This window comes from Cotesia glomerata, linkage group LG7 (genome assembly GCF_020080835.1).
Source record: "Cotesia glomerata isolate CgM1 linkage group LG7, MPM_Cglom_v2.3, whole genome shotgun sequence".
Classification (NCBI taxonomy): Eukaryota; Metazoa; Arthropoda; class Insecta; order Hymenoptera; family Braconidae; genus Cotesia; species Cotesia glomerata.
The window spans coordinates 9,298,253-9,320,021 of NC_058164.1; the positions used below are offsets into that span (position 1 = coordinate 9,298,253).

The 21,769-nt window shown below is 28.7% G+C and overlaps 2 protein-coding genes and 2 long non-coding RNA genes across 6 annotated transcripts in view; 1 reads left to right on the plus strand and 3 right to left on the minus strand.

Moving 5' to 3' along the window:
* Nucleotides 1-404: 404 nt before the first annotated feature.
* On the minus strand, nucleotides 405-825 carry LOC123268329. The gene is made up of 3 exons (XR_006510212.1): nucleotides 735-825; nucleotides 541-627; nucleotides 405-438 (listed from the first exon to the last, which is right to left on the minus strand). It is a non-coding gene; the product is annotated as an uncharacterized LOC123268329 (long non-coding RNA).
* Nucleotides 826-951: 126 nt separating this feature from the next.
* On the minus strand, nucleotides 952-3,656 carry LOC123268328. The gene is made up of 3 exons (XR_006510211.1): nucleotides 3,352-3,656; nucleotides 1,151-1,509; nucleotides 952-1,082 (listed from the first exon to the last, which is right to left on the minus strand). It is a non-coding gene; the product is annotated as an uncharacterized LOC123268328 (long non-coding RNA).
* On the plus strand, nucleotides 1,403-12,791 carry LOC123268325. Of its 3 annotated transcripts, none has more exons than XM_044733305.1 (8): nucleotides 1,403-1,540; nucleotides 3,973-4,042; nucleotides 4,254-4,367; nucleotides 5,620-5,775; nucleotides 6,131-6,266; nucleotides 6,347-11,489; nucleotides 11,570-11,780; nucleotides 12,524-12,790. In XM_044733305.1, exons 2-8 carry the CDS (start codon nucleotides 3,977-3,979, stop codon nucleotides 12,647-12,649), a joined length of 5,952 nt encoding a protein of 1,983 aa, XP_044589240.1. In that variant the 5' UTR covers nucleotides 1,403-1,540; nucleotides 3,973-3,976; the 3' UTR covers nucleotides 12,650-12,790. The 3 variants fall into 3 exon arrangements, with proteins under 3 accessions (XP_044589240.1, XP_044589239.1, XP_044589238.1); XM_044733304.1 differs by lacking the exon at nucleotides 1,403-1,540 and adding an exon at nucleotides 3,772-3,883 and having other exon boundaries at nucleotides 6,131-6,251; nucleotides 12,524-12,791; XM_044733303.1 differs by lacking the exon at nucleotides 1,403-1,540 and adding an exon at nucleotides 3,773-3,883 and having other exon boundaries at nucleotides 12,524-12,791.
* A 766-nt stretch (nucleotides 12,792-13,557) lies between these two features.
* Nucleotides 13,558-21,769, minus strand: part of LOC123268992 — a 53,235-nt gene continuing 45,023 nt past the window's right edge. Inside the window, exons 4-12 of the mRNA XM_044734467.1 lie at nucleotides 20,774-21,013; nucleotides 20,242-20,363; nucleotides 18,017-18,183; nucleotides 17,594-17,749; nucleotides 17,386-17,453; nucleotides 17,196-17,288; nucleotides 16,942-17,103; nucleotides 15,650-15,862; nucleotides 13,558-13,853 (exon numbers count right to left, since the gene is read on the minus strand). Of these exons, the coding sequence (XP_044590402.1) occupies nucleotides 13,627-13,853; nucleotides 15,650-15,862; nucleotides 16,942-17,103; nucleotides 17,196-17,288; nucleotides 17,386-17,453; nucleotides 17,594-17,749; nucleotides 18,017-18,183; nucleotides 20,242-20,363; nucleotides 20,774-21,013 (1,448 nt within the window). The 3' untranslated portion in view covers nucleotides 13,558-13,626. The remainder of the gene's footprint in view (nucleotides 13,854-15,649; nucleotides 15,863-16,941; nucleotides 17,104-17,195; nucleotides 17,289-17,385; nucleotides 17,454-17,593; nucleotides 17,750-18,016; nucleotides 18,184-20,241; nucleotides 20,364-20,773; nucleotides 21,014-21,769) is intronic.

The following is a 21,769-nucleotide window of genomic DNA, read 5'->3' on the forward strand; positions in this document are numbered from 1 at the left end:
CTTCCCTTTATTAATCATGCAGTGCTTTATTTATCCGCTTTTATTTAAACAATCCACTAACTAACATATTAAATATAACTTGTATTTAGTGAAAATAAATTTAGTGTTCAGTTTAATAATAATTTCCGAGTTTTAATTGAGATATCCAGACAAAAACCTGATCCTCCGCTTTCCCGCATTTTACATAATGAAAATTACAAACTTTTTTTGGTTGATTCGGTTTAATATTTTTCAATAGAAAATTTGATATTATAATAAGCAAATTAACTTTTTATTCAAAAATTGTTACACTTGTATTTTCAACATTCTATCATTTTTTTTTTTTTTATATCAAATTATCAAAAAACTTACAATTGATTAAACGTATTGATTGTTATCATTAAAAAATAAATTTTTCAATTTTTAATCTTAAATATTTTTATCAATCTCCATAGGAACCTAAAACAATTATATAATTAAAAAATCATTATCCACTGAATATATTTATCAATGATAGTGCAAAACTGATAATCAAAATTTTTTAAGTACAAATCACTATACCTATGACACATCAAGAAGAAACTACGCAGCAATTTAATATAAATAATCCATACTCTTCAAAATCATCTAGGGCCTAATAGAAAGTACCTGAAAATAAGAAACTAATTTATACAAAAATATTTAACGGTATACTTAAAAATTCTTTTATGAAAAGCATTAGAATCATAAAATTTTACGACTACTTAAATACTTACGCTATTCTCTACAACGTATTAGAGAAACTACGGATTTCTAATGTCCTTCAAAATTATCATTCCTCAAATATTCAATTCCAAGAGTAGGTAAGGTAAAAGCCCCAATAAATGATCATATACTGATACGTGATCATCTATTGGGGCTTTTACCTTAAGCGTTTAAATGAATTTTGAAAGTAAGGTTTAAACATGTTTTATCTTTACGACCGGACGTTCGAACAAAAGACTTCTAAGAATTTTTTTTTTAACTTAAGCAGCTAAAATTCCTTGAAATGAGGTCTTTGGAAAAACATGTGAGAAACAGCTTTCGCTTCTTCCCGGAATGTACCAATATTTGAGCATCGGTCCCTAGAAATATTTTATGTGTCTATAATTTAACATTATTGATATTTTCAAATGAGCTGTGTTAAGCCTACTTTAGTTTTTAGGATGATTTATAGCTGAGGAACGTTGAAACTTCGTCATGCGGGCGATAGCTCATTGGTCGTTGCTCAACCAATGGGGTGGTTCCCCCACTCAAAAAGCTTCCTGTGGGTCTTGGTCTACGGTATATAAACCCCGCGAAATTAGGTCTGCTATCACACTTCTATTGAAACTCTTGACGTTGCGCGTTGTAGTTTTGCTACGACCGTGCGACTGATAGTGAGACGAAGAAAGTGTTCACCATTTCTTCGATCTTGATACTTACAAACACGACTCTGGGCACTGTACTACGCAGTTGAAAACCCCTTTCGTACTGTAAGTACGTGCTCTTGTATCGTGTTCGCGCGTGTTTCTGAAAAATCATAAAGCAGTTAATATTTTTGGTAAGTTTTTAGTCTTTATATTTACTTGTAGAACAATCAAACCGATTTTTTATTATTTTTAAACAATTTTTTTCATTTAATGTGAATTTGTCTGGGTAATAATTTTCAGTGAACAAGAAATTATTCTTTAGTGTCGTTTTTTTAATTATTAAATGAATTCGATATTTAATATGATCATTCTATAATTACATATTCATATTTTTTATAAATTTTTTGAAATATTTTTTCGGATTTTTTTTTCTAAACGAAATTTAAAAATTGATTCTCGCGTTGTAATTATTTTGACGGTTTTTGCGCAATTCAGTTCAGAAAAATTAATTATATATTTTTTTTTTGTATAAACAATGTTAAAGGAATTTATAATTCATTTCTCTGATGGTATATAAATTGCTTACAAAAAATTTATCAGAACAATGCAATTTACTGTATCAACTTTCAACTGACTCAAAAAAAATTCTATCGTAACAATTTGTAGTTTTTCTAAGAAATTATATTTAAATTATTTAAAAAAAATTGCTATGAACTCGATTCACGTATTTGATCAGAAAATTTTCTACACTTTCTTTTTTATATTCTTATAACATTGAAATTAGCCGGCACTTGACAATTTTTTTATTTTTTCGGAAAAATAAATTTAGTTTAGAAAATTATTTGTAAAAAATTGTATTTGCAATTTTTTTAGAGCTTTTAAAGATGAAATTTTTTTAATTAAATTTTCTTACAATAATTAATTTGTTTAAAAAATTAAAAAAATTACTACGTCTCACAAATTCACATTTTTTTTTTTTTTTTTATGAATTTAACTATTGAAAAATATAAAAATTATTTGATGTCTGCAAAATTCAATAATTAATAATTGCATCGTTATTTAAAGTTCGTAATTTTTAATTTTTTGACGCCAACAAAAGTTTTATTAACTACAAAGAAATTTACGCCCGTACACTTTGTTTCAAAAAAATTACATAAAAATCAACTACACAATTTTTATACAGTAATAACTATAGATTAAAAAATTGAAAAAAATTTATAAATTCTGAGAATCCCAAATTATCCATTTTTTTTCGAAAAACTTAATCACTAAAATTTTTTTCACATAAGATTTCTACATAAAAAACACTTAAAACAGTTAATTTTAAAAAAACTGGTTGAATATTTTTTCTTAAAAAAAAAAAAAATAAATTGAACTTTTCTTCACGCCGTGATTGTTTATATATTAAAAAATTATTAAATTCTAAAAATCAAGATTTATAAATTTAATCCCGATAAACAAAAAAAAAATCAAATTACAAATTTTTCACACTGATTTTAAATTTATTAATCTTACAGGATATCAAAAACTAATTAATGTTCGAACTTTATGAAAATTTATTTAGCGGATATAGTTGATAGTTTTCGTAACAAATAAAATGTGACAAAAAATTATAAAAACGCTGACATTTAGAAATTTTAATAAACTAAAAATGCAATTTTTTAAAAATAATTTTTTGGAACAGATTTATTTGTTAAAAAAAATTGTCAAATGACAACTAAATTTAATGATAAAAATTAAGTCAGCCGACGTTTTTAATTTTTTGATTATTTTTCATTAATGAAATTAAAACAAAAGAATATTTTTTAAAAATTACACTTACAGTTTTTTACAAATGAAAATTTTTTTTTATTTTTTTATAATAATTTTTTCAATGAAAAAAAATTCTAAAAATTTTTAGATGTCGACTAACTTAATTTTCATGATTTAATATCATTCGAGCTCTTAAACTTTTAATCTCTAGAAACTTATTTTAAGTAGTTTTAAGAAGTTATTTACTAACCTTTTTCATCCTCATTTGTTTGTGTAGATTTTATCTTCAAAATCTTCTTAAGAATCTCAACACTTAAAATTATCTAAACAAATAATAAATATGAAAATTACTTTTTTTCTAAGTTAAATTCACAGATCTCAGAAACGACGCGGTTGAACTTTTTAAGTCTCCTCACATAACGTTCTTCGTATTCACTCGTTACAGTCTCTCAACGACCCTCGCTCACGATCGTGTACCACTACCAGGTACTTACCTGCGTGTTCACTTGTTTAATTTAATATAAAATACAACACGCGCTTTTACGATCGCTGCCTGCGCACGCTCTACTTCCACCACTCTCACATTAGCTTCTCCCCCAGTTCCCCCAGTTTGGCTGCACTGCCTCCTCTACACTTATAGCGCTCTTCAATTTTTTTCTAATTACGTCAAAAGTGTCAAAATACAGACGTTCTAAGTTATCGACCGATGGTAAAGTAGATTACATGGTCATTTTCTACACGAAGTTCAATTTTCTAACACGACCGTACAAACTGAGTTGCGTGTAATAGAAATCACAAGATTGAGACCGCAAAATAACGTATCGGAGTTTAATTGTTTACATTTTAATTTATCGTAAATTTTATGTTGCAGAAAAATGAACGGCTTTTATCTCGAGCCAGTTGGTTCTCACAACGGTATCCCCTTGCCCGATTTTAAAGGGGTAAGTCATATAAACCCCGTCAGTTGGCTTTTAATTTTGTTGTTTTGTACTCTGTTTACATTTAATATCTCGTCTAAAAAATTTTATTATTGACATAAACTTTTTTTTTGTCATATTATATTATAAGTTTAAATTGTTTCCTTTTTTAACTAATATTTGCATGTTTAATTATTGTCAATTAAATTCACTAATTATTCGAAATTTTTTCTAGTATACCTGTGGACGACAGCGGACAAATGATATTATGCTGAACAGTGTTACAGTTTCGAGGGAGCACTGCACCTTTACGGTTTCACCAAACCATTTTCAAGTTTACGACCTCCAGGTAAATTTTGTTTATTGTTTATTGTTTTTTTTTCTTTTTAAATAATCCTAATTTAATTGATTTTTTTTTGTTTTTAATGACAGTATCAATTTTTAATAATATATAGTTCTTTAATTTTAAATGAGCAAGTAAAATAATTTCTTTAAATTATCCTGTGAGTAGGTAGCAGACATTCGAAAAATTTTTTTTTGATTTGAAAAGAATTTGCAAAAAATATTTATAAATTATTAATTAAATTGCATATTATTTACAAAAATTTTTTGGTTTTTTTTTAAATAGCTCAAATTTAACTGATTGTTTTTTTTCTTTTTTTTTTCAATGAGAGTATTCATTTTTAATAATTTAAAGTTCTTTAATTTTAAATGAGCAAGTAAAATAATATTTTTTTTTTAATTATCCTGTGAGTAGTAGACATTTGAAAAAATTTTTTTTTGATTTGAAAAAAATTTGCAAAAAATATTTATAAATTATTAATTAAATTGCATATTATTTACAAAAATTTTTTGGTTTTTTTTTTAAATAGCTCAAATTTAACTGATTGTTTTTTTTCTTTTTTTTTTTCAATGAGAGTATTAATTTTTAATAATTTAAAGTTCTTTAATTTTAAATGAGCAAGTAAAATAATATTTTTTTTTTTAATTATCCTGTGAGTAGTAGACATTTGAAAAAATTTTTTTTTGATTTGAAAAAAATTTGCAAAAAATATTTATAAATTATTAATTAAGTTACATATTATTTACAAAAATTTTGTTAATTTTTTTTTTAAATAACTCAAATTTAATTGGTTGTTTTTTTTTTCTTTTTTTTTAATGAGTATCAATTTTTAATAATTTAAAGTTATTTAATTTTAAATGAGCAAGTAAAATATTTTTTTTAAATTATCCTGTGAGTAGTAGACATTCGAAAAAATTTTCTTTTTGATTTGAAAAGAATTTCGAAAAAATATTTATAAATTATTAATTAAATTATTTATTATTTACAACAATAATTTTATAAAAACGTAAATTTTTTAAATGTTCTTATATTTCTTAAAAAATATCAAACTTGTATAAAATTGGAGTACTCATAAAGTATAAAATTTGTGTAATCTGATTGTAATATTTAATTGTAAAAATTCGAAATAAGTCATATAATTAAGTCCTTTTTTTAATCATTTAGAAAACATTTTATTTTTAATAAAATAATTTTAAGAGCAAAGAATATTATTAAAAACCAAAAGTAATTTTTATTAATTAATTCGTTTATTTTTCAGAGTGCCAATGGCACGTATATCAATGGACAAAGAGTTCAAGCTAAAGTGTTCCATACTGTCCGCATCGGAAATGTTATTGGGATTTCCTGTCACAAAACGGAAGATCATGAGTTCGAAGAGAATGAAAATCGCTTTGTTTATCGACTAAGGAGACTGGTAAGATTTTTGTATATCTATATAATAAGTAAAAATAATTTTACATTTCAATTTTTAGTTGGAGTGAGAAGCGTTAGAATATATATTTCTACTATATAAAAACGTGTAGTTCTTTTAATTTGCATCAACTTATTGATTAACTAATTAAATTTGTTTATGTAAAAGATATAAAAAGTTTAATTTTATAAAAGATATGTTTCGAAAAAAATCAAAAAAAATTTTTATGAATGATAAACACTTTTTTTGATAATGATTTAAAATTTTTTCCATTTTTTTTTTTTTTTTTTTTTATAAAGAATGTAAATATTCCTAAGAAGTAAAAAATAAATTTTATCATAAATTCTTATTTTTTCAGCCTGTAGATTATTCAAAAAAAAATAACGGAAATTTGAAGGATGAAGTGGGAGAAAAAAGAAAATCAAACGGAGAATCTCCTGTGCCATGTAAAGTTGCCCGCTTCGAAAATGTTGAAGATGGTTATGTATCAGATGGTATAACTCTTTTTAACAAAACACAATTATTATTTAATTGAATAACAAAGCTATAATTTAAAAATAATCTTCAATTTTAGATGACTGTATTATGATTGAAGATGACCCTGTTCCAAATGTACAACCAGAATCAAGGTTGGTTATCATACGACCTCAACCCGTCATCAAACCGTCTACCTCAGCTCCAGAAGTGGGCCAACAAAATAGTCTAATAAAATACGAGCTGGATATACCAGAAGAAGGAGAAGAAAAAGAAGTAGCTTCAGAAAAAAATTTAATTAATAATAGATCGGATCCGAAAGATTCAGCTCAAACCTCGATTACGAATCCTGTAGTCAACGGCTCAACATCTCGTAATGAAGAATCGAGTCTTGCTGCAAGATCATCGTCATTGCTTAACGATGAAGCTAATTCCAATGATATATTCAGCGATTCACCGGCATCAAGTCCCAAAATTTCCAAAATTGCTGCCAAAAATACAAATGAATCTGTTGTCGTAAAACAAGAGCTAAAAATTAAAAAAGATACGGACGCGAGTGTCGATGTGATTCAAATTGATAATGATGACGTCGTTGTATTTCCAGCTTCTCAACTTTTTGATGACGAGGAGGCCGCCAACAGTGATGATAATAATACCACTGTTGATGCCGCACCAGTTTCTTCAATAATTAAAGAAGAATGCGATCTTGGAACAGACGACATCGACTGCTACAATGGTCTATCGACCGAAGAAGCTGAAGAGTCTGAATATCCTGTCATCGTTCTATCTGATGACGAAGATGAGTATGACTCTACCAGAGACCCGTGGTTGATGAAACTGTCGGGTAGTCAGTTGGAAAGTCGCAGTAGCAGTGAAATTGAGTCACTGAAACTTAAAGAAGAGCCTATTGATCAAAATGATGACAAAGAAGATGAAATCGTTAATGGATTGCTCGATTCGTTGGATAAAGAAGAATTTGTGATGGAAACAGAAGACGCTGAGATGTCAGACGGAGTAACTATTTCCGAAGATATGGTTACTGACCAAATTGAGGATGTGAAAGAACCGGTGAAACTCACTGAAGCTGTAGCTACTGTTGCAATCTCTGAATCTGTTGAGGAAAAAGATGTCAAGAAAGAGAAAAAAGATAAAAAAAATAAAATTCCTGAGAATCGCCGCAAGGAAAGTCACAGTAAGCCTAAAGATAAATCGAAAAATCGTAAATCGGAGAGAGATAGTAGCTCTAAAGATCTGTCGAAACAACTAATCGATGCCTATGAGTTCAGAACTTCATTTGAAGAACTTGAAATTGGACCGTATCAGAGTACGAAAAAAGATAAAGAGGCTAAAAAGATTAAAAAAATTGTCATCAGAAGCAACATCGAATTCAAAACTCCAATTGTCAAGTCTATTCTCGCTGATGAAATGTTGTCTAGGCCGTCTAAAGAGTCTAAGGTTGATAAAAATGAAAAACCAGTTGAGAAAGATGGAAAAGAAGAATGTAAAGACAAGGGTGCGATTAAAAAATATAAGGTTATTCAAGAAGAGTCGAAAGATCACGTAAGAGTTGAAGAGAAAATTAAACGTGTGGAAAAAGATAAACCGAAAAATAAAAAAAAGAATAAAAATCAAAAAAAGGAGGGACATAAAAAGAAGGAAGAAAAAGTGGCACTTATTCCGTTCGAAGAAGCTCTGATGGAGGGTGATAAGAATATTATTGACGACAAGAAAAAAATTAAGAAGAGAAAGACTTCTCAAGAGTCTTCTGAAGAACGAAAGAGTGATGAACCTGTAGCTTCGACTTCTGCTGCTGCGGAAACACTTTCGAAAGAGCCTGCCAAAGCTGAAATCGAAACTAAGACTTTGGTGATTGACGGAAGAAGAGTTTCTATTTCAAAAAAAGTTGAGAAGAAAATCAAGACTATTGAGCCGCCGATATTTACTCGGGGAGGACGGCATGGAGTTAGTGCTACTCTTAGTGCTTCTGATGCTGCTTTAAACACTCCAAAAGCTTCTGACGAAGCCGGTTTGAGTCCACCAACTGGTACTGACAATCAAGAAGAAGATTACAATTCAGATCTCTTCTCGAAACCCACAAAATTGGCTAATTCTTCCAAGTCCAACAACCCAATGGAGCAACAGAAAGATCGTGTGAGAAGAACTCTTCGTGAGAAGGAAATTCGTGAAAACGTTGAATCTATCCATAAAGCAAGGAATAAACGACATAATAAAGAATTAAGAGAAGATCGTAAGGAAAGATTGAAACAATTGACAGAAAAGTCGAAGGGTAATGATGACAAAACTGCTTCCAAAAGAGTCAGTAAAGCTGTAGTTAAAGTTTCTAAGAATCGTGGAATGTTCCTTGTCCCAGAGGGGGTAAATCTCGATGATTCAAAAGATGAAGATGCTGCTAAAAAAGAACCAGTGAAGATAAACAATGGCCCGACTTTCGATTTGCATGTCGAAGGTATTAAAAATAATCATGTAAATGCTAATTCAACGACTGTTGACGATCTTTCCGATGTTATTTCTACAAATTCTGTTCCTGGATACCCCGAGCCTCCACCGCAGGAAGACACTGATTCAGACAGCAGTCACGATATGAATGCTATTGCGGATCCAGGTTTGAGCAATGACATCGACATGGAAAATACTTTAATGGATTACATTGACACTCCAACAACTAGCAATGGAAGATCTGCTAGTTCAAGTCCTGATGACTACTCACCACCAAAGATCAATTATTCTCGGCAAATTAAAAAAGTTTCTCCAGAGCCTTGTACTCCACAAGTAAACCAAGTCTTTTCTAGACCACCAGCAGCTTCTCGTCCATCGAATTTGCTTTTCCATCAACCAAGTCGGCTAATTCGTGGTATTTTGAAGAAAGTACCAGAAAGAGGACAAGCAAATTACCTACCAAATGGTATTTCTAGTAATAATCTTCCACAAATCGGTAAACCGAAAAAGAGAATAAGATTTGTAACAACGCCTCCGGTAGTTCACTTGATCGACATTTTACCAGGGAATAAATTGATTCGAAAATGTATTCAAAAAGACGCTGCTATGCCAAAAACCTTAGTCATCCAAAACACGCTGCCGGGTGATCCATCAACGTATTTACCGAATTTGTCGACTATCACGATTCCAAAAGCACTACCAGCACCGCCTTCTGCTCCAGCGCATGTTCATCAGAACGCATCGACTTCGAGGCATATTGTTTCAAATATATACAACGAACCAAGACGAATTTCAGGTCCGCAGCTCGACGAATTTCTTCTAAGGATTTTTGACTGGAACCCGCAATGGCTGGACCCAGAAGCTTACGATCAAAAGTCCCAGAGAAATTTACCGATTGTCCCAGCAGGACAAATGCCCCACTTGTCTTCTTACGCTAATTACAGCGATTATTATAGCATTATGGCCGACTTGATGTTGCTCGAGATGTGGGCTGGTATCGTCAGGGAATCTAACGACCGGGAATTCATGAAAGCTCGTCGGAATATGCACGCGGTGATCGGGCAAAACTCGATTACTCAAACTCCTATCCGCTCGACCAATCACACGCTTACAGTATTCACAGCCGATATTTTGTGTAGTAAATCACAAATTGACTCGCGGCAGCATGCGACTCCAGGAGAACTGGTTATGCTGGAACTGCCGATCGTCGTCGAGAACGAGATTCACTTTCGGCCTATTTTCGCTTACGTAAAAGACTACCAGAAAACTGTGATAACACCATCTAGCACGCCCTACAACAAGTACTTGCAAAACACAGTACCAAACCCTTATGCAGTTGTAACTTTGACTATGTCGACCAAGTCTTTACCTTTGAACATCAAGTTCAACCGAGTTCTTAGGATGAAAACCAGATTCTACATGCGTCCAAATCTGAGAATGGTTCAAGCTATTTTACATCTTCCTTCGAATCCGCTTCTTCATCATATTATTCAGCCAGATATCAAAAAAGAAGGCTACGAGTTACCGAAAGTTACCAAATTCGAAAATTACAAGTTCGCTACTGGTGATGCATTAAATGAAAGACAAATGGAAGCAGTTCTGTCTGTAACTAATGCTGTTCTTGATAAAAAACCGAAGATTTGTTTGGTCGAAGGCCCACCAGGAACCGGAAAGTCCAGAGTTATCGTTAATATCATCACTGAAATTATGTACGGACAAAATCGGTACGCAAACAATGACAGACGAAGGATTCTTGTCTGCGCGCCATCCAACGCGGCTGTTGATGAAATAACAATGAGACTTTTGGAAATTAGAGCTAAATTCCAAAGAGAAAACTCCCGTGATTTGTTCAGGCTGGTGAGAGTCGGCAACACTAAAATGATGCATCCTCGGGTCAAGGATGTCTCGTTGACTGACCTTGTTGACCGTGCTTGGGCAGCTAAAGGACCCGGTGACGTCAGTGCTGACAATGAAATAAATCGACTTCAGCAACATATTTTAGAATTAAAAGCTACTATGGGAAGTTTTACGGAGCCAATTCCGGAGGGTGATAGATTAAAATTGAAGAAGAGATTGGAAGATTGGACTACTCAACTTGCACTGCTGCAATCTTCCAAGCAGGTGAGATATCTGCATAGCGGAAAGCGGGCGTGCTTGGAGAACAAACTTTTGTCCACAGCAGATATTATTACTTGCACATTGTCGTCTTGTTACACTCAACCGATGGAGCTGGCGTTTGGAAACAGAAGTTCCAAGAAGATAAGTGTCTGTATTGTTGATGAAGCGACGCAGAGTACCGAGCCGGAGACTTTGATTCCGCTGATGCTTGGTGTTCTCAAGTTGATCCTTGTTGGAGATCCGCAGCAGTTGCCGGCAACTGTTTTGTCTTCCAGAGCTAAGGAGCTTAATTATGACAAATCTTTATTTTCGAGAATTCATGAGAAATTTATGAGTGAATTGGAGAACCCTATTATATCACTGAACACTCAGTATCGGATGGCCCATCCGATTGTTTACTGGCCGAACAGATTCTTCTATAGCAATCAGCTGCAATCATCCGTTAAGCCAATAGTGTGGCCTTACTCACCGTACAAAGTTTTCAACCTGACGTCTGTTCAGGACAATAATCAGTTCTCCAATTCGGACGAGGCTACTTACGTAGTTAACCTGATCCACGCTATTGTCACTGGTGCCAACTTGGACAAGGTGGAAGGAGTTATTCGAATTGGGGTTATTACACCATACCAGGACCAAAGGAAAATAATTCAACGAAAAATGGAGGAAAAGTTAGTGTTCACTTTTTTTTTTTTTTTTTTTATTAATATATTTTACTTTTTTTTATTAATATGTTTTTTGTTTGCTGCAGATTTACCTCAGTACCTGATAATATTAAAAATAGATTTATAAGACAAGTAAGCACTGTCGATGGCTTCCAAGGGCAAGAAAGGGAAATTATTATTATGTCGTGTGTCAGGAGCAACGGAATTGGATTTTTGACCGACAGGCAGCGACTTTGTGTTGCATTGACGCGTGCTAAACATTCGCTGTTTCTTTGTGGGAATTTCAAAACATTTGAAGTAAGTTTCAAATTACTTTTTGTTTTTTATTATCTACATCATATTTGAAGAAAAAAATTTTTTTGAAAAAAATTAGCAGTGTTTGACTAAGAAATTTATTTGTCGAAAATTTTCAAAAATTTTATTTTTTAGCTGAAGAAATAAAAATTTTTCTCATAGTAATTTTCTTGTTAAAAAAAAGTTTTCTGAATTTGGAAAAAAACAATTTTGGATGAAAATTCGCAAGTTTATCTGATTTTTTTTTTTTTCAAATCAAAAAAAATTTTTCAACAAGAAATTGCTAATTTTTTTCAAAAAAAATTTTTTCTTTCAGTGTATTTTGAATCCCGGAAAAAATAGACCTTAAAAAATAAACCCGGAAAAAATTTTTAAATTACAAAAAATTCATATTATTTCATTAAAATTATTATAAAATAAAAAAAATAATAATATTTTTTTTTTTTTTGTATTAAAAAATGGAGTGATCATTCTGGGGGTGCTTGTTTTTCAGAAAAATTGTGGGTGTGATACAGTGGAGCAATTATTATAATTTTTATTTTATAATAATTTTAATGAAATAATATAAATTTTTCATAAGTTTAAAATTTTTTCTGGGTCTATTTTTTCCGATTACCGAGTATTTTAGAGTAATTTTTATATTTGAGAATTGAATTTACAGTAGAATTTAATTGAAAAAAAAGTATTAATTATTTTTTTGAAATATTGATTTATAAAATGCTTATTAAAAATTTATTATTTTGCAGAGAGATGAAACATGGGGTGCGCTGATAAAAGATGCAAGATCGCGCAACTTTTATATTAATACTGACCATAGAACTGATCAAGAAAGGATCAAACAAAATATTATTAAACTAGCCTTTATGAAATGAACAAATATATTTATACAAGAAATTTTATCATAAGTTAAGAAAAGCTACTACTGTTAAGCACTTAAATAGTTGTGATAGGTTAAACTAAAAAGTCAAATGAAATTCTTTAAGATATGTTAAAATATCAATTGCTATGTAATGTATTATAAAGTTAGTTTTAATTTTTCCGTAATTTTGTTATTTTTATATCTATTTTTTATTTATATATATTTGTTTGCCATATTAGTGAATAAAGAAAAAAACTATCAAAACTAAAAAATGTATACTTCATATTACAACCTATATTTATTTTAATTTTAATTACAAAATGCACCTGGCAAGCCAGTTTAGTACTCTCATATAATTTTCACTCTATTCACGCACTCATTAAAAAATATTCACACAATCACAATATATTTTTTTATATAACACTAAAATACAATAACAAATTTGTGATTAAATATATTTACAAGCTCTTAACTTTAAATATCGTAACAAGGCAGTTATTTTTATATTCATTATTTTTTAGTCTGTGTCTCTAATAAAATATTTATTGCTTTAACTATCATTCTTTGTGAAAAACTATTTGTATATTTATATATAATTATTAATTTCAAAATTATTATTTTAAATAGTCTTATAGTATAAAAGCAATATGCATTTATAAAATAGATATTCGTATATAAAACTGCCGTTAGATAAAAAATAAATATTAATGACTCATGATTTCCATGAAATCAATTATTTTATACATTGTACATAGTTAAAAAAAAATTAATTAAATTAAATACTTAAATTATAATTATTTTTAAATTAAATAATATAATCATCGTTTACGTCAAAATAAGACGTAAGCAAATAAGTTTTCTACAATTTTTTATACTACAAATCTTATAAATATATCAAAATATATAATATTTCTTTGCATTTCTACATCACGTATAATTTACAGACTTATTCATTATATTTATATGAATCTAAAAAATATAATAAATCTGTTAGTTGTGCGTAAACTCAAAATAAAAAATGTAAATTGTAATATAGATAAAAATGTTTAAAGAGTGTTGAGTCAATGATGCCGAAGCTGAAATAAGTTTTGGTGTTTTCTTGGTGGGTGCCAAAGCATTACCCGGCATGGAATGTGTCGTTATTCGCATTATTGGGTCATGCGGATTTGGCTTCAATGGCGTTGGCGCGGGGCTAGGCGAGTTACCGTAGCATTGTCCTGTGAAATAATTTAGTTATTAATTAATTATTTACTATGCATATAATTAAGAGAATAAGGATAATTTTTCTTCGGCATATTTATACAATAAAATGAGTTTTTTAAATTAAAAAAAAATTTAGTATCATACGAAAGGTCTTGGACCTGAATTAGTGCCTTTTCACGGCTATATATTTTTCAGTGATACACAGAAAAAAAAAATTTACTTGAATCAAGTAAACAATTTTGAAAAACATTAACTTTTTGATTTGAGTAAAAAAATTCTTAAACTAAGAAATATTTCTTGGTTTAAGTAAATTTCAATTGATTCAAGAATTTTTCTCTTGATTCAAGTTATTTTTTTTTCTGTGTAGCTAATTTTTTCGGTTAATTATTTGGAGGATTTTTTAATAATTTTTTGGTTTTATAAATTTTTTTGATCACATTTATCCATTAAATTATTTGTAATTGATCCTGTGATATCACTATTATTTTCAAAATTTATTTAAAAAGTACCCAAACTATGAGCAGTATGATTATAAATATAAAAAAATCATTAAACCAAAGTTTTCTTATTTATAATCTGTAAATCTTAGCAGTCGCATAAGGTAAAAACCCCTATTATTGACACCCGATTTAATTTTATTATTTCATTATTAAAATCTATTAATAATCACAATTATTGATATTTCATGACAATCTTACATATTTTTAAAATTAAAAAATAGTAAAATTTAATTCTCAGGTATAAACTATTTGCCAAAAAAATATTTCATTTTTTTAAGTAGGCCAAAACTGCTTATACGTTTGTAATTTCTTAACAATATTGTTAAGAAAGACCTTATTTTCAAATCCAGATTTTTCAATGTTTTTCTTTTATGAAATTGCATTGTTTAAAATTATTTTAGATTATTAACAGCCTAAATAACCATATAATCATTTATTTATGCTTTATCAAGTTAAAATTAATTTTAAAATAGCGAATGTCAATGATGGGGACACAAAAATTAACTTGCGTCAACTAACATGAAAATTAATTTAGCATATATTTAATAATTTTAAGAATTTTTAAACAAATAAATTACGGCAAAAAAAATTATAAAAAAAATTCACATGTAGAAATTTAAAAAAATGAAAAATGCAACTTTTTTTAAATAATTTTTTGGGATACATTTTTTTGTTAAATAAAATAAAAAAATTGTTAAGTGACTGCTAACTTTAATGTCATTCAACTAACGACATAGGTCATAATGTAAAGTAACCTAATCCCCTCAACATACATATCATCGTATTAATGTTTACATTATGCCATGGGATTTTATAAGAATTAAAGTAATTGAGACTAGAAAAAATTGCTAAAAAAAAAACCTGGTAAAAATTTTGAAAAGCTAAGTCTTAAACGAATTTTAAAATAATAAAAATTATTGCTAGTTTTGCATTAGTAAAAATGACTATTGTTAATATAAATTTAACTGTAATAAAAGACCTGTCAATAATAGGGTCAATGGTATGTCAATAATCGGCTCTTTGAATTTTTCACTGTCAATAATACATACATTCGACCAGTTGGTTTTAAGTTGATATAATAATTATTAAATTTATTGCTATTAAAGTTAATTAATTAAATTATATAAGTAAAAATAATGATCAAGGTCTCCTTTAAAAAAAAAGTTGATAGTATTGATTTGAAACGATAAAAAAATTCAAATATTCATGATCACTCTTATAGTGTCAATAATGGGGGCTTTTACCTTAGTATATATTTTTTTTTTCAATAAACGGTTAATCAGTTAATGATATAATATAACGAAGAATACCTTTTCTGTAGAGCCGCATTCCTTCTGTTCGGGGATCTATATTACGAAGACAATGATCGCCGGCTTCTTTGATATAAATCTCGTCGTCGTTAACGATTAAACCGACGAAACATTCAGTAGGAGCATAAGCGTCGTTCGTTGTATCATTACGTTTTGTGTATGTATACATTACTCCTCTTTCTTCCCATTGTCCGAGGCATAAATATGTGCGCTCTGTAATATAATATTGAAGTAAGTATTAATAAGTTGATTCTAATTCAAAGGTTCTTTAGACTTTAATTGAAAAAAAATTTTTTTATTATTGTATAGAACACTTCTTTTATAAATATTGAAAAAATTTTTTAATTAAATCTTCAGATTGAGATATCTTATTTCGCAACGGCAAAAAATATTTAGTGTAAAAAATTGATAATCAATGGACCAGAAATAAAGTAAATATGTATGTAGTCATGTCATCGGATGTAATTTGTATTATCAAAATTTTTTTTCACGCCAGCGGAACAAATCAATTGGTTAAAATTACTAAGATTAGATAAAATGAATCATTCGGTCCGTTTTGATTCTTGCTGGATTTTTTGAACCATGAAAACTACTTTTTACGGTTGGAAAAAAATTAAGATAAAACTAAAAGTTTTGAATTATTCCGTGAAAATTTTTTTACGCTCTGATGTGAAAATTTATTCTAATTATTAAATTTTTTTAATTTTATTTTTAAAAATACTTTATAAATTAGAAATTTTCTTGATACAAGAAACAATATCTTAGATAAATATCAAGAATATATTTTCGTCTCTGAAGAATTGATCAAAAAAATTTTTAACTTAATTCAAATATAGTTTTATTATATTTTTGAATCAAAAAATTAATAAATTTAAATTATTCATTTTAAAAAATTCTTGAACCAAAAAATCCTAATCTAGAAAATAATTTTTCATTATGATATTGAAGTTAACTAACAGCTGTCAATTTTTTGAATTCATATAACAAATTATGTACAATAATCAAAATATTTCCAAAAATTTCCACTAATATCTTTTTTTAATTTTCACGTGTAGAATTTTTTTATCACATTTCTTTTATTATAATTTCATTACTATAAAATTAAAAAAAAATTTCTAATGCCTGTCAACTTCAGTGTCATTTTTTGATTCTCTCGCTGTAATTAAAATTAAGAAATAGAGAGTAAGAAAAATTCTAAAAATGCCCTTAAAACTAAGAATATCTTTTTGATAAATTAAAATTCTGTTTGTACAGTCTTAAAAAATAAATAAAGATAAAAAAGAAGAATATACCTTCATATAACTCTCCAGATTCACAGTCGGTAACTTTGTAGTACATAATTTCTTTAGTATTGCAGTTACTACTCAATTCGGCGCACGTGCCAGGTAAATCTGGTATTCTGCCTATATAATGACCCGTGATAGGGCACGGAGATTCAACAATTCGCTCCAATCCTGCATGATATGAATAAAAATAATAAATTCATTAGTTCCTTAAAATTAAAAATAAATAAGAATATTTAACAATGGAAAAACAAAATACTTACGAGCTTGGGTCATCCATGGACTAGTACTATCATACCTATCTAAAGTAGGATCTTCACACAATGATTTTGCATACACGGGACTTGAAATAGTTCCTAGAAAGAAGAAATATAACTTTTATTTCCTGTCGTTAATAGTAACGAAAAAAAGAAGAAACTATATATCTGGACGATTAGTGTCATAGAGACTTACCGATCTTGAATTCCATAACATTTTCACTCCTCTGTCTCATCATCATACAAACGTAGGCCTGATTTTCACTGAAAAGAAGAAACAAAAAATAAAAAATAAATAAAACTTTTATTTTGTTGTGTTATCGATGGCAATAAATCAACGAAGAAACATCGCCGTTTAAGTGTAATTTTATCTAAAAAGACTTTATCTGATCATGATTGCTCACCAGTGATCTTTTGAGTAGACTATGTAGCGATCAGTGTCGTCATCGGAGTCAACAGTGACGAATGTATAGCTACGGTAACCATTCAGATCGTTGAAGGACATCGTGCTTTTGGAGATAACCGACTCTTCCCAGTCGCCGTGTACCCACTTTGGATACCTGTTTCGAGTCAAATAAAAAAAAAAAAACATTTAGTATCTTTGATATTTAAATTTTTATATCATCGTTTAATTTATTAACTGCTCATTAATCTTCGAGATGTCAATTATAAAATTATAATACTTTATATATTTTATCTTAATCTTATTTCTTATTTTGTTTTAGATTTATACTCAGAAAATAAGAAAAAACAATATGGTGTTCATTAAGGCAAGAATTATAAATAAAAGAAGAAGAAAAAAGGTAAATTATATATGAGATACTAACGATGCTAAATGAGATGAGACGTAATCTGGCATTTTTTGTAAATTAAGGGCTCGTGTGAGGATTAAAGTTTCATAGCCGCTTGTTGAATTATGAAGATTTTGGGTACAGCTAGAGTCACTACTGAATGCCATGTATATTCTGCTGGTTGATGAGTCCGAATGATACAGCTGAAATATTTTATTCATTTAGCAATCAATTAATTGGTGAGTTCTATTATTTTTTTTTATGTTTAAAATAGTTGATGAATTTCTTCTCTTAATTTATTCGATATTTCATTGTTTTTTTTTTATCTACAGGATTGATTGAAAATTATTCAGTTAGTTGACTTTATGAAGTATAGTAATGGATTTTCAATTTCAATTGATTATTTATTTTTTATATAAACATATATTCTTCTTAAATAATTAAGATTAAGTATCACAACTCAGAATTGTTTTGTTATTTGTCTGAATACTTCTGATTAAAATATCAAAATTAAACTTAATATTGTTATTTGAAATCGAAACTGTTAAAAAATTAATTTTTATGACTGTTCAATGGAGAAAAATATTTTTTATTTCATAATTTTATTAGATTAAATAATGTTTATTAATTCATGAAGTGAAAAATATTTTATTTACCATAAATAAAAAAGTCGATCATTGAAGAAGAAATAACGATTAAATTAGACTATTTATAAAAATTTTTAACTTCCCGCTAAAAAATCGAAGATTTTCAAAAATCGGGACGTTATTGGTTTCACCCCGTTTTTCGAAAATCGAGTTTTCAACGGATGTTGACGTTTTGAGGTCCTAGGAAGCCTTCCCGAATGTTTTCGCGATGATGTCCGTACGTCTGTATGTATGTGCGGGTGTGTGTGTGTGTGTGTGTGTGTGTGTGTGTGTGTGTGTGTGTGTGTGTGTGTGTGTGTGTGTGTGTGTGTGTGTGTGTGTACGGCCGTATGTAAACCTCTCGTAACTTTTGAAAGGCTTGACCGATTTCATCGCGGTTAGCCCCATTCGAAAGGGCTTGACTAAACTTAGATTTTGAGCATAATTTGGATCGATTCGAACCAGTAAATTTTGAGAAATCTCAAAAAAACTGCAAAAAAAATTTTTTGAAATGTGGTTTTTTTGGAATAACTTTTATACGACTTGACCGATCAATTCTAAAAACTAATCAGCTCTTAACATTAAAAAAACACGTTGATTGCCGCTAGCCCGGTCAAATCGGTTAATTCGTTCGTGAGTTATCGTTAACAAAAAAAATCGAAAAAATCGTTTTTTAGGAATTACTTTGAAATTCCTTGTTCGATCAATTTAAACTTAAAAGTTCTTCATGAGGCTTTAAAAACTGCGTTAAATGCCACCAACCACGAAAAAATCGGTTCATTCATTCAAAAGTTATTGCAGTTTAAAAATTCGAAAAATAGTGTTTTATCCAACTTCTAGCAGATTTTTGAGCTCGGAGAGCTCAAAATGATACGAAAATTATATTTTTGAGCTCGAAGAGCTCAAAAACGTAATAAGTGTAGGTTTGTGCGCTTAAGTATGAAATGAGCGGGAAGTTGCAGGGATGGCCTTTAGGGTCAACCGTTTTCCTAATTTTTGTAATTCAATTTATATCAACTTCAAAAGATAAACCGTTTTTTATTAAAAATTATAAAAAAAATTACTTGTAGTTAAACTTGATCAAACTGCGTAAACAAAATTTATCTTTATTTTTAAATTCTAAAATAAAATAACTAGGGTAAAAATTATTATTTCACAATTTTACTATATTTAATTAGGCTAAATATTATATACTGAAAAATATTGTATTTATATAAACTGAAGAAGAAAAAATAATTAAATTAGACTACTTAATACAAAAATGATAAAAAAATTTTTTATTAAAAATTATAAAGAAGAAATAATTTTAAGTTCAATTTAATCAAACTGGGTAAAAAAAATGTATTTTTATTTTTAAATTCTAAATTGAAATAACTGAAGTTAAATTGTTTTTCAAAAAAAAAATCAAATTTTCCAACAGTTTTGCTTCCCAGTAGTAGAACTGTTATAACGCTATAACTTTATTGCCAATAAATCCAATATTAAAATCAATTTTATTACAAAGATTCTTTTTACAGATACAGATGTACATTAATATACTCTGAGAAGAAAAACAATAAACTTGTATTGTTATTAAATTCTGAGAATGAAATGAATCAAATAGAGTGTATTATTCGAATTAAAACAAAAACGTACCCCACAACGATATCGGGGCCTAAAATCATCGCCGTCACGGGTGTCAAGAAGTGCAATAAATCGTGTGTTATTACTATAATCAGGTCCAGCTGGCCAACTTCCCAAGCAATTGAATGTAATATCTGTGGAACATACATTAAGTATAATTTAATACCATATGATATAATGATAATGACAATCTTTGGATGCAAATAATAAATATGAGTGGTATCAGTCGGTGATGGTTGATTTCAAAAACAAAATAAAGGGTGAAGAGTAATTGTAACGAAGAGACATTGGAATGTAGTCAGTAATTAATATGATAAATAAGAATAAAAAATATGCAACGGAGTTGGATAATAAACTGCTGATGGGATCCGCGATGAACAAGGCACATGTATATTTAACAGCTCAGTAACCTGATAATTGCTATTAAAATGTGATAATTAAAAAAAGATCATGATAAAAATATATTTATGTATTTAATTAACGGTGTATGTTTATCTAGATGTATGATTCAGGATAACTTTTCTATTTTATACTGTATGCTTACTTCTATCGACTTCAGTGGTACGATTTTCGACAATTAAATTAGTCCCGTGATTTTCGAAGGCACATTTTTTAAATTGCAACCTGAATACCGAGCCGTCTGGGCAGTTGTCCAGCGTCGATGAGAATGTGTTGCATTCGGTGGTATCTTCCGTCCCATCGTTAACGTTGTATTTAAAGAAATATTTTCCCGCTATTGGGCAAAATTCGTTTCGAATTGGTAGTCCTCCGATTTCTTTTGTACCTGGAACATCAAGTTCAATAACATTTTTATTTATAATACATTTAATAATAATTATTTTTATTTTTAGTAATTACTTAAGTTGTCAGGGAAGAAGAAATAGAATTTTGGAAAAATTTTTTTAACAGTCTTGGAAAAGTTTATTTTAAAGACTGTTATTTTTTAAAAATTGTAATTTTTCTCGGTGAGATCCTGGGAAATTGTATATTTTTAGAGATGTGTTAAATTTCAGTGTCATTGGAATCATCTAACCTTGACAAGTTGAACATTTGTAATTGATGCTAATTTTAGAAAGTTATTGTTAAAAGGAAAGATGAGAAAAACACGATTTCGAATAAGAATTTTAGGATTTTAAAAATTTATGCAAGTAAAAGTGCGGAGTAAATTATGAAATTTTCTGCTTAGTATTATTTATAAAATACGTTTTTCATTTTTATTTTTAATCAATTTAAATCTTGAACCAAGACCATTATTTTAAAAAAATTCATTTAAATCAAACAGAAGATTTTTGAACTAAGTAAAATTTATTCAACCCAACTAGAATAATTTCTTAGTTCGAAATTTTTTTTCCTCAATAAAAAACAAATTCTTTAAAGAAATTTTCTTGTTTCAAACTTTTTTTTTTCTTAAATAAACTTTATTTTTTTTAATAGTGTGAGAATTTAACTAGTATCTATTTTTTGGAAAATTTTATTTGTTTATAAAAATAAAAAAAAATATTTTTATTTGCTTGAAATTTAACATTTTCATGAAAGAAAA

Excerpts from the sequence above, each read along its gene's own strand:
- LOC123268325 (XM_044733303.1), top strand. The coding sequence starts at position 3,825 with ATGGTCATTTTCTACACGAAGTTCAATTTTCTAACACGACCGTACAAA. Across the intron at positions 3,884-3,972 it reads CCGTACAAACTGAGTTGCGT|AAAAATGAACGGCTTTTATC; the intron begins GTAATAGAAATC and ends TTTATGTTGCAG. Across the intron at positions 5,776-6,130 it reads TTTATCGACTAAGGAGACTG|CCTGTAGATTATTCAAAAAA; the intron begins GTAAGATTTTTG and ends TTATTTTTTCAG.